At 40.5% G+C, this 16313-nt stretch overlaps 1 protein-coding gene across 2 annotated transcripts in view; it reads right to left on the reverse strand.

The window, feature by feature from the left end:
- GRB2 (growth factor receptor bound protein 2) overlaps positions 1–16313 on the reverse strand; it is a 52396-nt gene that overhangs the window by 6356 nt on the left and 29727 nt on the right. For both annotated transcript variants that reach the window (XM_035104451.3, XM_088661549.1), the window contains exon 3: positions 6511–6608. In XM_035104451.3, the coding sequence (XP_034960342.1) occupies positions 6511–6608 (98 nt within the window). The remainder of the gene's footprint in view (positions 1–6510; positions 6609–16313) is intronic.

The following is a 16313-nucleotide window of genomic DNA, read 5'->3' on the forward strand; positions in this document are numbered from 1 at the left end:
AAAAGGCAAGTTTGGATATGTTCATAGCTGGGAAGTAATCTGACAGGTATAATCAATTGAACTGTTCCATGAGGTTGTACTTAGATAATGTTTTTTAAAAGTACTGTAATTTAAAAGATTGGAGTGATATAAAACTGAGGATTACATAAATACATTAAGTTCCAGTATGTAATAGATACCACTTCATTAAAAAAGTCAATTTCCTCAATGTCTCTTGATTTAGCATTTTTTTTGCCCTTTCCAAGGCTTTTAACCACTTCATTATAGGAGAATTTGGCTGAAACAATGAGATTCAGGATTAACAAGTTATACATTCTTAGGAAACTTCTCCTATCCTTTAAAATTATTTGTAGTGATTTAATTTCTTTACTTCAGATTCCCGACAGCAAGCATTCCCATTAAAATAAACCACACACACTCTACTTTTAGCAAAACCAGAATAGTGACTATTAGGGCAGATAGGATTTTGCACCACTTTGCAACTCTGCTTTATGGGTGCCCGCTGTTGTTGCTACCTAAGAAAGTTTTGTTTTGCATATACTGAATCTCAGCCCCATGATTAATGGCATTTGGGGGAACATGGTTTAAGTTTACAAGTGCCTTCAGGGCTATTCACAAGTTTATCAATTTAGATAATTGAAAACCATTTTGGAAGATAGATCACACAAACCCATTGCAAACAATTAGAGACAATGTGGTATAGTGGCTAAAGGAGACTTTTCTACAAGTAGGGAAGTTTGGAATCAGAAATGTTTGCCTCCATCATGAAGTCATTACTTGGATTTAGGCAAGCCTCTTTCTCAGCCTCAGTCCCCCAAATGCAATTTGGGGGGTAATACTGACATTACAGAATTGTAAGGATTACTAGATAGTGTATGTTAAGTGCCTCAAACACTAGAAAGCACTTCACAAATGTTGCATTAATGCCTCTCTGTGCTTTCCACTGCAAGATCTGTCAATAACTCAGACTCTAGTCACTGATACTTCTTAGTAGTTAGAAAAATCTGGCTCTTGCCGGAAACAATGGGAAACACACAAGGTTGGTGGATTGATTCCCAGTCTTATGTCATGAGAGCTGCATCTGTTCATCTTCTGATTCCACTTACACATGTCAGAGATAGTATTGTTGTTGTTTAGTCGTTTAGTCGTGTCCGACTCTTCGTGACCCCATGGACCATAGCACGCCAGGCACTCCTGTCTTGCACTGCCTCCCGTAGTTTGGTCAAACTCATGTTCGTAGCTTCGAGAACACTGTCCAACCATCTCGTCCTCTGTCGTCCCCTTCTCCTAGTGCCCTCAATCTTTCCCAACATCAGAGTCTTTTCCAAGGATTCTTCTCTTCTCATGAGGTGGCCAAAGTATTGGAGCCTCAGCTTCACGATCTGTCCTTCCAGGGAGCACTCAGGGCTGATTTCCTTAAGAATTGTTAGGTTTGATCTTCTAGCAGTCCATGGGACTCTCAAGAGTCTCCTCCAGCACCATAATTCAAAAGCATCAATTCTTCGGCGATCAGCCTTCTTTATGGTCCAGCTCTCACTTCCATACATCACTACTGGGAAAACCATAGCTTTAACTATACGGACCTTTGTAGGCAAGGTGATGTCTCTGCTTTTTAAGATGCTGTCTAGGTTTGTCATTGCTTTTCTCCCAAGAAGCAGGCGTCTTTTAATTTCGTGACTGCTGTCACCATCTGCAGTGATCAAGGAGCCCAAGAAAGTAAAATCTCTCACTGCCTCCATTTCTTCCCCTTCTATTTGCCAGGAGGTGATGGGACCAGTGGCCATGATCTTGGTTTTTTTGATGTTGAGCTTCAGACCATATTTTGCGCTCTCCTCTTTCACCCTCATTAAAAGGTTCTTTAATTCCTCCTCGCTTTCTGCCATCAAGGTTGTGTCATCTGCATATCTGAGGTTGTTGATATTTCTTCCGGCAATCTTAATTCCTGCTTGGGATTCATCTAGTCCAGCCTTTCGCATGATGAATTCTGCATATAAGTTAAATAAGCAGGGAGACAATATACAACCTTGTCGTACTCCTTTCCCAATTTTGAACCAATCAGTTGTTCCATATCCAGTTCTAACTGTAGCTTCTTGTCCCACATAGAGATTTCTCAGGAGACAGATGAGGTGATCAGGCACTCCCATTTCTTTAAGAACTTGCCATAGTTTGCTGTGGTCGACACAGTCAAAGGCTTTTGCATAGTCAATGAAGCAGAAGTAGACGTTTTTCTGGAACTCTCTAGCTTTCTCCATAATCCAGCGCATGTTTGCTATTTGGTCTCTGGTTCCTCTGCCCTTTCGAAATCCAGCTTGCACTTCTGGGAGTTCTCGGTCCACATACTGCCTAAGCCTGCCTTGTAGAATTTTAAGCATAACCTTGCTAGCGTGTGAAATGAGCGCAATTGTGCGGTAGTTGGAGCATTCTTTGGCACTGCCCTTCTTTGGAATTGGGATGTAGACTGATCTTCTCCAATCCTCTGGCCATTGCTGAGTTTTCCAAACTTGCTGGCATATTGGGTGTAGCACCTTAACAGCATCATCTTTTAAAATTTTAAATAGTTCAGCTGGAATATCATCACTTCCACTGGCTTTGTTATTAGCAGTGCTTTCTAAGGCCCATTTGACTTCACTCTCCAAGATGTCTGGCTCAAGGTCAGCAACCACACTACCTGGGGTGTACGAGACCTCCATATCTTTCTGGTATAATTCCTCTGTGTATTCTTGCCACCTCTTCTTGATGTCTTCTGCTTCTGTTAGGTCCTTACCACTTTTGTCCTTGATTATGGTAATCTTTGTACGAAATGTTCCTTTCATATCTCCAATTTTCTTGAACAGATCTCTGGTTTTCCCCATTCTATTGTTTTCCTCTATTTCTTTGCATTGCTCATTTAAGAAGACCCTCTTATCTCTCCTTGCCGTTTTTTGGAAATCTGCATTCAGTTTCCTGTATCTTTCCCTATCTCCCTTGCATTTTGCTTGCCTCCTCTCCTCCGCTATTCGTAAGGCCTCGTTGGACAGCCATTTTGCCTTCTTGCATTTCCTTTTCCTTGGGATGGTTTTCGTTGCTGCCTCCTGTATAATGTTACGAGCCTCCATCCATAGTTCTTCAGGCACTCTGTCCACCAAATCTAAATCCTTAAACCTGTTCCTCACTTCCACTGTGTATTCATAAGGGATTTGATTCAGATTGTATCTTACTGGCCCAGTGGTTTTTCCTACTTTCTTCAGTTTAAGCTGGAATTTTGCTATAAGAAGCTGATGATCTGAGTTACAGTCAGCTCCAGGTCTTGTTTTTGCTGACTGTATAGAGCTTCTCCATCTTTGGCTGCAGAGAATATAATCAATCTGATTTCGATGCTGCCCATTTGGTGATATCCATGTGTAGAGTCGTCTCTTGTGTTGTTGGAAGAGAGTGTTTGTGATGACCAGCTTGTTCTCTTGACAGAACTCTATTAGCCTTTGCCCTGCTTCATTTTGAACTCCAAGGCCAAACTTGCCAGTTGTTCCTTTTATCTCTTGATTCCCTACTTTAGCATTCCAATCCCCTGTAATGAGAAGAACATCCTTCTTTGGTGTCATTTCTAGAAGGTGTTGTAGGTCTTCATAAAATTGGTCAATTTCACTTTCTTCAGCACCGGTAGTTGGTGCATAAACTTGGATTACTGTGATGTTAAAAGGTCTGCCTTGGATTCGTATCGAGATCATTCTGTCATTTTTGAGATTGCATCCCATTACAGCTTTTGCCACTCTTTTGTTGACTATGAGGGCCACTCCATTTCTTTTACGGGATTCTTGACCACAGTAGTAGAGAGATAGTATTGGAATTGCCAAAAAACCGACTTTGGTTTTATATTGGGGCTGCATCATTCTGCTTATTCTTCCAGAACTAGACAGAACTTTTCTGTATAGACAAAAGAAGCATGATCTGCAAATTTACATTATGTGCAGATCTCTGCATGCATTCTAGACTGCCTGCATTGTCGGGTTTGGTCAGAAAACTACATCCCAAACTGATAGCAACTTCTACAAGAAAACAAAAGCCTAGGTGCACTTGCAGGTCTGCGGTTCATGGCCAGTGTCTTAGCAAGGTTTCATTTCTCCCTTTCCATGTACACGTTGCCCTGGGTTTCTGCCTCAGAAACTGAGCAATCACAATTTCAGCCTCTGAGAACTTTTGCGGCCATTCACCATGGAGCCATGTTATTGAGAGCTCAATTTGTTTCACATTCAGCATGTGAAAAGTATCGATAGAATGTAATTCATGCATGCTTCCTTATTACTGTACAGGAGTCAACCAATTCAAAACAAAAACATTGCTGTTTACTAATGGACAAAGTAACCTGCAATGATTGCGTAATGTGTTTGGCTTCTTTTAACATGGCAAGTCTCTTTGCCAACTTGTAATGCCTAAAGGCCATTCCTCCTGATAACCAGAGCTATCCTGAGGTAAGGTGCTGGAGATCTGTAGTCCTTAAATATATCAAGAGGCAATTGTTATAGATAACCGTAAGAGGGGGAAAACACAAATTCCAAAACAGAATAAATCCAGCAACAGCTTAACACCAAGGTGGAATCTACACACACATAAAAAAGCAGTGAAAATGGTTTTTGAAGCTGTCGCTATCTAGTGACACATTGGTATAATGCACTTTACAACACATTTAAAATGTTTTATTTGCATCTGTGTAGCTGATTCCCAAGATAAAATGAATGACATTAAAACAAGTGTTTGCTTGGTTGTGGTTTTTTTTTATAAAAAAACCCCAAAAATAAAACACTCAAGTATTTTAAGATGAAAAGCAAGGGCAAATAAGGTCTTCACCTAGTGCCAATAGGAATACCAAATAGGTGCCCAGTGAGCCTTTACAGAAAAGGCATTCTACAACTGGAGCAACAGCAGTGAAAAGGACCTTAGAATATGACCTTAAAGCAGGCATCCCCAAACTTCGGCCCTCCAGATGTTTTGGACTACAATTCTCATCATCCCTGACCACTGGTCCTGTTAGCTAGGGATCATTGGAGTTGTAGGCCAAAACACCTGGAGGGCCGCAGTTTGGGGATGCCTGCCTTAAAGTCTTGGTAGTTAGCAAAACTATGTGACCATGTGAATTACTGGAGAGGAGCTTGCAGTCACTTCACTCTTCTCCAGTTCTGACCTAAGCCAAGGTTTGGTGTAACATGTTGTCCAAACTGGGTCTCATGGTTAAGCTCTCTGCTCACCAACCACAAGTTGTAGCCAAGGTTTATTCTTGTTTGCTTCCTACAGTTGTGAAATTTCATCCAGTGTCTCAAAGGGACACCTGTCCTGGAGTTTGGGAAAACATAAAAAAGTTCAAATCCAACCAATTAACTGCTTGAAACCGTGATGATTGAGTAAAATTCTTTAATTGGCTGGCAGCCTTAGAATGACCCTATACTGTATTAAAATTAAGCCTAAGTAACTATGACTAGATTTGCACAAAGTCCTCTCCTATTAACCTTGCCCCTGTTTAGATTGTAAGCTCTTTAGGACAGGTTTTTTGCTTATGTTATCTCTCTTCAAGAAGGCAACAAGTGAGAAAGTAGAAATGAGTGGAAAGGTCTGCATGGAAAGAAGGACAAAGGGTAGCCTGCAGACTAGGAGAATTAGAAGTATTTGTTGAGATGGAGCAAAATTGGAAAACTATAAGCAGCAAAACCCGAGAATGAATAGCAAAGGTGGGTTTCAAAATTAGATTTCAATTGGAACTATTGTTTAGTGAAAGGGTTTCAGGGCTGAGATTTTACAAAGAATACTGTGTAAGTTTCTCAGCACAGGCCTTGTGCTGCCGGTAACAGAATGTGTATACACAGCTTAGTAAACAGGAATATGTCTTCATTACATATCCTCAGTATTGAGACCACGTAGTACTTACTGTAGTGAACGACTGCCTGATATCAATGGAAAGAAAGAACTAAACATTTAATAAGCTGTCAGCGGCAATATTTTACAGGAAATACTGACTAGTAAGGACCACACATCTACTACAGAATATACAAAGATTTTTAGTAAGTTCATAAAGAAAAAGAATCTTATTGGTTAAGGGGAAAACAGACAGGACATTTTACACTAATGAAGTGTGTACTATTCACAAAGGTTTCCTTTTGAAAACTTTTAACTGTTAAAGCCTGACCATTACTACAGCAAATGTTATGTTGGGTGAAGCCTGTCTAGTTCAAACTGCAACAAAAGCCAACAACCTGGGCTTTACTGTTGACTTTGCAAGACTCACAGTGAGTGTACTGAGTGGGAATACAGTTCACGTGATCCACTTTGTTGCTGCCAATGTAAACAACTGGCACTACAACCCCTGCATTGATGGCATCCCTCCCACCCAAAATATGGTCAGAGGATTGATGGCACTCATGGGAATGAAAAAGCTTTCCAGAGATATCCTTCCTGCATTGACAACTACCAGAATTGCAAGTGAGCTTAGCCAGAATTTGGCCCTAAGCATAATGTCACACACAGAAGTCATGGTACTTTACTTACGGATGTGGTTTCATTTCAATATAATTTTTGGGAATGAAGCCATCTTTGCCATTGAGTTCCGCCTTGTACCAATTTTGATCACATTCTTCGTTCAAAACCTGGGAGAGAGGGGATTAAAGAAACACAAATTTACATTTCAGGATAGCATGATGTTGATACTCTAATTTAAGCCTACTTTATGAAAAGCCAGATAGTTTCAAAGCACTCTTACCCTACTCCAGTAGCAGAAAAGTGAATTAGACCAAGTCCAACTACATTCTGTAGACATTTCAAAGTCAAGCTGTATTCTGACACTCACTATGAAATATGGAATTAATTGTGTTAAAGAGAACATGTATTTTGTCTCCTAGGAGGACCAGGCACTGGTATGTTAACTACATCCAATGCTAAGCTCTATTACCATTAAAAATCCATCACATGATCTACATAAAGCTATTTTATAGCCTGTTACAGCAATTGTTGAATCGTACTGTATACTTCAAATCTGAAAGCCTATACAGTGGTGCCTCGACTTACGAATTTAATCCATTCCGAAGGCACCTTCGTAGGTCGAAAAATTCGTAAGCGTGCGGCCATTTGCCCCATTCGTAAGTCAAAAAATTCGGTTGTCGAGTCGTTCGTAAGTCGAGGTACCACTGTAACTGGTTTACCCTTCAATCAGCTTTGTATTTGATCCCCTTCTCCCATTAAGTTTGTCTTATAGCTCTTTCAAGTCTTAAAAGCAGCTCACACTTCTACTTTTCATTGGGGGTCTGTATCATCCAAAAAGGAACATGGGCGTGGCCCTCATCTCACCCCCATGAAGCCAGAGTAGTCCAACCTTGTCTCTATACATGTGACAAGCTCTTCCCAAATCAATGTACAGTACTCCAACTGAAGGGATAGTGACATCCAATTAAGATGCTTTGTTTATTAGCTAATTTGCTTCTATGGAATAAGAAACACAATATATTTCTATGAAAATGTAAAGAGGGCCTTTTTATTGAACAGCCACATACTAAGAGTAGCGATGAACACAGATAGTAAACAATGAAGACATAAACACTAAATGCAACTTCACAGGGCATAACTCTAAAGTTTGCTTAATATGTTCATTTCAAATCTGGTAAGTTTAGCTGATTGCAGTAATTAATTAATGATTTCAGACCTCCTGTTAACATTTACATGGTATAGCAAACACTGGTGTCCACACATGCCATACTCTATACCATTTCTTACACAGAAATATAAAACACAATAAAGCTTCCCTATAAAAATGCACTGCATCAGCAGAAATCTGGAAGCCAAACATTTTCATCAATCTAGGAAGAGAACTTCTCTTTGTCGGCACTAGACGTGAAGTGAAAATTCCTACAGAGCTGAAAGCCAAGTAATTAATCTAAATTGATGGGAAGTAAAGCAACTGTTTCTTTTATGCTAGAACATTTGTGCTTGAGAGGAAGGATATTTTTAGCAGCTACACTTGAACCAAGACTGCTATGCAATGGCCTTATGTCTGTATCTAGCCTCCTATTACAGTAATAGTAAGGGAGTTCTGGACTGCAGCCTGTCAGATTCCTAGTTTGATAAGAGAACTCTTATCAATTCACGCCCAGCTGTCTCCATGGAAACAGAAAAGACAGCTTTTTCTGCAATAGCTTGAAAAATCACAGGAGGTTCTCAGGCCAAACTAGACAATGGCCCAATTTCCACACCACATTAAATCCCAGTTTTAAATTAACTATGGTTTCATGTAAACGAGCACTGTGCTGGTGCACCCTACTAAAGGGTTCTGGGGGCACCCTTCCCCTGTTCCTGTATAACCAAGTGGTGGCTTGTTCTTCAAATTAACCTTTTTGCTGCAAAGACCACCAAAACCTCCAAAGCATAATATGTTTTCTGCATTGCCCAGGTTTACCACAGTGAGATCATCTGATGTGTTATCATTCAGACAGCATCAAAAACACACTAATTCTGTTAATTTTAGGCCCAAAGGCTTTGATAACGTAGTGTTGCTCATGTGTGGACATGAAGGCTGGTAACATCAACCCTGATCCCCGCCGTGTGGGAACCCCTTGCAGACCACCTGGAGATGGACGGGTCATGCATCCATAGCAACGACCAGAGGAGGGCTGACTGCCAGGAGGAGCACAGAGAGAAGAAACGCCATGGTCCATCTGCTCCAGCTGCAACAAAACATGTTGCTCCCGTATTGGTTTCTACAGCCACAGCAGGCGCTGTAACCTTTCAACAAACAGTTTGACTTCACCTCGAAAGGAGTACTCCTCCATTGTTTCCTGACACAGACGGGTGGGAACATATAATATTTTTCCTACATGGAAGACAACCTGTGTGGAAATATTACCAACGCTGATAATATTTAGGGAATCTCAAAGTTGCCTCTGAAACCTCACAAAAGCAATAACGTTAAATGGTGTACACTACCGGTATATTCTGTCAGTAGTTTCTCTACTTCATTAAGGATCAGAGTAAATGGCTTGTTAGGACTAAGCTAGATAAAAAGCTGAAATGCACAGAATACCCTTGCTCACACTACAGAACATGAGAACATATTAGGGGATAGTAACAGAAAAGAAATTTACAATTAAATATTTAGCTATTACTCCTTGGGGAAAATCAGAACCAGTCATTTAGCTTCTGACTGCTTCTCTTTAGAGTCATGCATTGTCCTGGATACTACAAACCAAACCAAACCAAAAAGCCATTCACTGTTTCATCTCTGTCTGCTCCTTTCACTCACATGTGCCACTTTAGCATAGCTGCCAAGTTATCCCTTATTTTAAGGGATTTTCCCTTATGCTGAATAGGCTTCCTCGCGAGAAAAGGGAAAACTTGGCAGCTATGCACTTTAGTTACAGGTAGGTAGCCGTGTTGGTCTGAGTCGAAGCAAAATAAAAAAAATTCCTTCAGTAGCACCTTAAAGACCAACTAAGTTTTTATTTTGGTATGCATGCACACGTAAGCTCATACCAAAATATGACCAATAGTTGGTCTTTAAAGTGCTACTGAAGGAATTTTTTAATGTGCCACTTTATTAATCTTTTAGTGTAGTCAGTCGTTCTTTTAAGCAGCCCTCATCATAGATGCATGCTAACTCCCATGAGCTTCTACCCCAAAAGGAAAAAAAATTCTTAAAAAGAGGAAGCAGAACATTATAAGAGACAAAGAGCTGAGTTTACTGTGAGTGCAGTGAGCAGTCTGAGAGCACCAGCCTTTTCTAACTAGCTACAGCACTCAGGATGTTATCAAGGAAACAGAAGACTGAACATCCTTCCTTATTTGAAGCTCAATCTCCATTTAACAGTGAAACTGAGGAATACAGCATTTATTCAGGGAACATATATATCAGTCCATACTTAGGTACGTCCTAGTAAAATATATACAGCAGCTCCCCATTTCCAATTCTGAATGTCTGCTCAGGGCCCAAACTTCCAACTACCGGTATGTTACGGCTTAATAAGTACATACAGTACTATATTTTTGAGTTATTTACCATGGGTAGTTTTTCCTTACTCTTCATATTGTACGTGTTATATTCTGGTATATTCTTGTTTCCTCCCACCTCTGAGTACCATTTAGCGGCAAACTTCCGCTACTTATATTAAAAACCCAACAGCCGACAGCATACAAATCCCCCTCTTTCTTCCCAGTGTCTCAACAAATGAAACTGATTTGTAAAAATGATACATGAAAAAGCATGAGAGAGACACTGCACATACCTTTGTAAATCAATAAATCATTAATAAAAATACTTTAAAAAAACAAAAAACAACAGCCTCCCTTTTGTTTACATCAACCTCAAATGTGTGCACAAGCTTCCAGTCTATTTTGTAAAAACATCAAGAACTTTCTCATGACACGAAATTAGGCCTAAATTCAATTGAAACCTAACTTGTGCCTACACTGGTATCTGCTAAAGGCATTCCAAGCGTCAGAGTGAGAGGTTCAAAACAGAATTGTTAGCCCCTTTCCTTTTCACCTGGGTGACTGGCCTGGTAGGTAGTCAGTGGGGGAACCTCTTCTTGTTCACCTCAAACTCTTCCCCATATATTTTAAGTTCCTGCTGGGAAAATAAATGAACATGCCAGGCCACTGTGATTGTCCATCGTTTGGTTGCTAGAAACTTAACGAAGTCTGTAGCTGGGATGCACAAAGCTGGTGTTTTCCCCCCAGGCAGCTGAGTTACAGACCACATAAATTCATTATAATGTAGAATGCCATAGTCCCTTCATAAACCAAGGTGATGTGGACCCCTGGCCCTGCAGTCATTTGAACATGCTTCTATTATGCTTTCTACACAGTATAAGTGTTAGCCATGCATTACAGACGGACCCAACTAGGATAAATACAGGTATCAAGAAGCTTATCAGTTTCTATTATCTTTAAAGTTCTTAAACCTTTGTTTTAAACTCAGTACACAAATTCTTAAAATTCATTCCTACCATTCCCAAGTTTGGTAGTCTGAATGCCTTCTCCCCCTTCCCTTTCCCTTCCTACTAGAATTGCCATCATAGTATTGCATTAGGGAGATTACCACTTCTGTTCAACATTAATGAGGTTGAGAATTCTCAGCAAAAACATGTGTACTTAAAATCAAGATACCATCACCACACTCAGCTTCCTGTAACCAAATCAGGAATTGACAGTGATCAAATATCTAAGAATGTGATAATGGGACTAATGTAGTTCTATCTACCCTCTTGGCACCTTCAGAACTCTTAGGTGGGGTTGGGAACTGGATCGGGTGGATACTTGCCTTCCCCACCAGTATGGGTCAACTTTGATTGGGGTGGTTGAGAATTTATAGAAGCTGTATTTAGTGGACACATGTAGAAAAGAATAAAGAGCTACATTAACTGACATCATGTGGCACCATCAAAGGGGCTAGCTGTAACTGCTGATCAGCTGATAAAGTGAACCTCTATGGAGAAGGTGTGCTGTCAATGCTAATCAGTTGATAACGCAGCTTCAAAAGGTGCTTGTTTGGCTCTTTTGGAGCTGTGTTCTGCCCCACACCCAGTGTCACATATTCTGGGACCCAGGCAAGGACTACCAGAAATTAGGCCCACAGGCCAGAGGTTCCCCACCCCTGCTCTTAGGCATTGTCTTTTCCATATGCTTTGGCACATCTTTTGAAATTGGTCATGCCAATATAAGTGACTTTGATCTGAATAGTCTTTCAGATGACATTGATTATAATCTTCTTTGCACAACCACGTGAAGAGCTTGTTTATCCATCGACTAATTTATGTGTTCTTTCTATACCCCCGCCTCTTTCCAGCCATTTCCCCTTAATGTCACTAAGCAACTACCGAAGACCATTCACATTTTGCCATTAAATGCAGCTTCTATAAATCCTCAAACGTGGCTCTAAAGAGCCATTGCTCAAGTTGCATGGGACTATATTGCTGACCTAGTATTTAACTGTGAAACAAAACTGTATGAAGAAAGTAACTCTGGTCATGAAAATGACATACATGTAACCCTTCAAAGACACGCATGTGGAAAAAACTACTGAAGCTACTGTTTCCCCCTTTGATCTATATATTTTTTAGGACATGGTTGGCAAATCCACAAGCAAGAGCAAACTCACCAAGCCATTTCAAGTGGACCACCAAACCGATTGATACCTTCTGAAAGGCATCTCTTCCTGACCTTGCAAAAAGCTCCTCTTCTTCCTGTTGTGTGCTGATGTGCTAGTGCACAAAAAGGGAAGGAACACATTTGCAAGGTAAGGAAGAAAGAAGTACCGGTATCGTCCTCCCTCCTGCAACACTGCAATGGAGAGGAGTGGAAATGCTGCCTTTTAATCTTCACCAAAAGATCTGTGAACAGCCAAATACAGTGCCCTTCATCACACCACTGCAATGGTGGAAAGCGGCGAGCTGTTTTTGTGACAGAGGGCATATGGCCCTCATTGGAGTGGTCGACTTTCAATGCGGTCCTCAGGCTGGAAAAAAGTTAACTTTTCCTGCTTTATAAGGGCTCAGTCAAAATACTGTGTTTTACAAACTTAGGACTATCTAAAGCAGGCACCCTCAACCTTTGGACCTCCAGATGTTTTGAACTACAATTCCCACCATCTCTGACCACTGGTCCTGTTAGCTAGGGATCATGGGAGTTATAGGCCAAAACATCTGGAGGGCCGCATGTTGGGGATGCCTGATCTAAAGATTTGTATATTTGACCAAGTAAGACTAATAATAATGAAAATATTTTTATTGCTTATACCCCGCCAATCTGGCTGGGTTTCCCCAGCCACTCTGGGCGGCTTCCAGCAAAATATAATAATATAATGTCAGACTTTAAAAACTTCCCTGAACAGATGTTTTCTAAAAGTTGTGTATTTTTTTTATCTCCCTGACATCTGATGAGAGGACATTCCACAGAGAGGGCACCACTGCCGAGAAGGTCTCTGCCTGGTTCCCTGTAACTTCGCTTCTTGCAGTGAGGGAACCACCAGAAAACCCTTGGAAGTGGACCTCTGTGTCTGGGCTGAATGATGGAGGGAGAGACGCTCCTTCAGGTATGCTGGGCCGAAACCAGTAATAAAAAGAATATGCTCAAGCTTCCTCCATACTCTTCAAAAATCAGGACACATTCTTGAGCTCAAACATTTTGGCTTACATAGTCTTATTATTCAAAAGGTAATGTAAAATGCTCCATTGGAACTGCATTAACAGAATATTCCAACAGATATCTAACATCGCTCAATACGAGGTTTGTCCATATTAACAGTTAGATTTCTTTTAGCTAACACAACTTACAAAGGACGTATATTCAGTAAAAATGAGTTTACCAAAAAAGGGAGCCTGGCTTACCAGTCTGTTTTGTGAAAAAGCAAGCGTACCCTAATTTTGTTATTTCTAGCTACCACTATTTTCACAGCTATTGAAGAAGGGGTTAAAGCAGGGAGTTCTCTCTAAACCTAGAACACTTAACGGAATGAGATGAGAATAATACGATTACCATAATCTACCTCACACATATACAGCTGGGGTCTTGCCTAATCACTCCATTCCAAGACAACTGGAGAAGCTTGACAGGGATAACAGGCCAATTTCCGAGAATAAGCAGCTTTTCAAGGTTTACCCCCCCCCCCAACAAAAGCAAGTAAACATGTTTTGCCAGCTCCTTGGTCAAAAAGGCAATCTGCAACAGCATGCATTGTCTGTCTGAGAAATCTTACAATGTTTATACAACAGAAATTTACATTTCTTCTTGGCCGAATATCATATCATGTATTTCAATGCAGACTTTCCTTCCAGAAATCAAGCAGAAGTAGTATTCATTACAAGTGACTGGCTGATACACCCAGCCCTAAGCTTGCATCCAAGCACAAAATCATGCCATATGGTCATCAACAAAGATCAAGTATGCCATGGAATTGCAGCTCAAGGAAAGGAGTCTAAACACTGCTTTATGTAAATCCTTTTTTTTAGAGGTTTGCTATACTGCAGCTAAACAGGAGCAGGGCCAGCCCTAAGGCAAGGCTGGGTGGCGCAATGCGCCAGGCCGCCAGACGGCCGCCACGCTGCACCCGCCAGACAGCCGCGCTGGGAAACGGGGGGGGGGGGTGCCGGAGGGATCTTTGTGCCAGGACGCCAGATATACTTAAGACGGCCCTGAACAGGAGGACAGAGATTGGGGGGGGGGTTCTTATATGTAGTGAAAAGATGGCTGAACTATGTTTCGCATTGATTATTTAACAAACAGCTGAAAAAAGTGTTAGATGTACAAGTGCAAAGCCAACAAGGAAGCATTCATGAAAGTGATTAATCTGTTACTTTTCCAAAGGGATAGACTAAGACCTAAATTTTATTGCAAATCCACCTGCACAACTGGATCAGTACAGAAGGCCAAGATACTCACCATCTGTAAGTTTTGTCTCTTCTCATTTTATTACATGAAGAGCAGCTGCAATGAGATTTCTACATATAGCCATATAAAGTAGGATTTCACTTATGTTGCAGGTATATAAAAGTCTGTGGCACACAAAATTAACTACCTCCAGCACTAAGAAAAGAAATCTTTTCAGTTTTCTATTCTTTGGAGACAAAATATAAACTAAGCTTTTTCTTGGTTTAAAAGAGCAATGCTATCTGTATTCTGATGAAAATTAGTTTTCATTTTAAAGCCACATTAATTGTTTACTAATTGACTTGTCACACAAATATCACTGGGTAACTTGGGCCTATCTATTTCAATGGGCCCGGAGAAAACATTTGATTTTTTTGTTGTTGTTCTGTTTTTGTGTGTGTTGATTTTGTTAACCCACAGGGAAGGAAGTGATATAATATTGTTTCTATTTTCTTCAAAGTTACTCCTAAGAAAAGTTGTCTTAAACTACATTAAAATAATATTGCCATCATTTTACAACCCAGTAGTGAACTCAGAACTGTAGTTCACGCAATCTAAATATGAATCCTAATATTAGATGCTATAAAATCATATTAAATAAAGGACCATACATATAGAAGCAAATCAGACCACAAGTAAGAAAAGATTACATAGACCCACTTTACCAAAGTCTAGACTTTGCATATCCACTTCTAATCAAAGTTCATTACTGTATTTTAAAATAATTGTTGCTAAAGCCCACCAATGCTTTAGTCTGTTAACTACATTACGGCATCTCAGCTTCTTCACTTTTTCTCTGACCTTCTCCAGCTACCTCTTCCACCACATGGACAACAATCAAGGCAACAATTAACTGGGGATGTAAACAAATCGGAGAAGTTCATTTCTTGCTCAAGGGCTTAAACTGATGGGACTGATGGCTATCCACAACACTGCAGCAAAGGAGGCTTTCAAAGCAGCCAGCGACAGCTTTCTCTATTAAAATGCATGTGAAATGTAGGTCAACAGCAGCACTGGCCCATTTTCAGCCAAGGACAGGCTGCATTCTGTTTTGAGATTTGTGGCTCACCATAACATGCAGAGGTGCTTTATAATGGACAATAAGATGGACACAGTAAGATTTTTTAATTCCCTCAAGAAATGGAAGCAAGGATGATGTGTAGGGGAATAAAGTGTTCCAAAAGTATGACAAAAACAAGGATACAACTTAAAAGAGATTTACTGTATAGTTAACAGCTATGTCCAGAGCAAGCAATTTCTATCACAAGACTCCTTCTTTGCCCACAAAGCCCTTGTTCATATTATATCTACAACCATTATGGTACATCAGTTGATTAAAAGGATGGTCACAAGTAATATGATTTTGTATGCCTCCTCACAGGAGTTTCTTTATTACAATTTTATCATCGCATCTTTATGCCCATGTTATCCAGCTTCCTAGAACTTTCTACTTCTACTTACTGTTAAGGACCACCTAATTCTATTCAGAGTCACTGAGTACTCCTGCGTGGAAATTGCCGGGTGCGGCAAACAACTTCCGATGTACTAACATAAAATGCAGTGAGGCTCCCACTGTGAAGCTCTATCATGCCGCAGGCCAATACAGGGGACATGGAACAGCTGACACTTGAAGGTAGTTTTAAATAGCTGCCATGGGAAGGCTGCATTATGAAAGGCATTCAGGACTGGAAAAGTGTTTTGGGGGTGGTTATGGAAAATTAGAATAAGTGCCAGTAGCGCTTTTACAATGAGAACCACCTGACAAGCAGAACTGGCCTTACCAAGAGGAAAACGCAAGATTCAGTTTCCATTGACTTCGAAATGCTACTTGGGATATGATCCATCAAAGGCTGCAGGAGAAAAAGTACACAGGTGTGGGAAGAAGAAAGTGGGAGTGAGAAAAGGAAATGGTGCTTTAACAGCTCCAGACATGGTCAGGTTGC

The sequence above is a fragment of the Zootoca vivipara genome, chromosome 2, assembly GCF_965207765.1.
Source record: "Zootoca vivipara chromosome 2, rZooViv2.hap1.1, whole genome shotgun sequence".
NCBI classification, from domain to species: domain Eukaryota; kingdom Metazoa; phylum Chordata; class Lepidosauria; order Squamata; family Lacertidae; genus Zootoca; species Zootoca vivipara.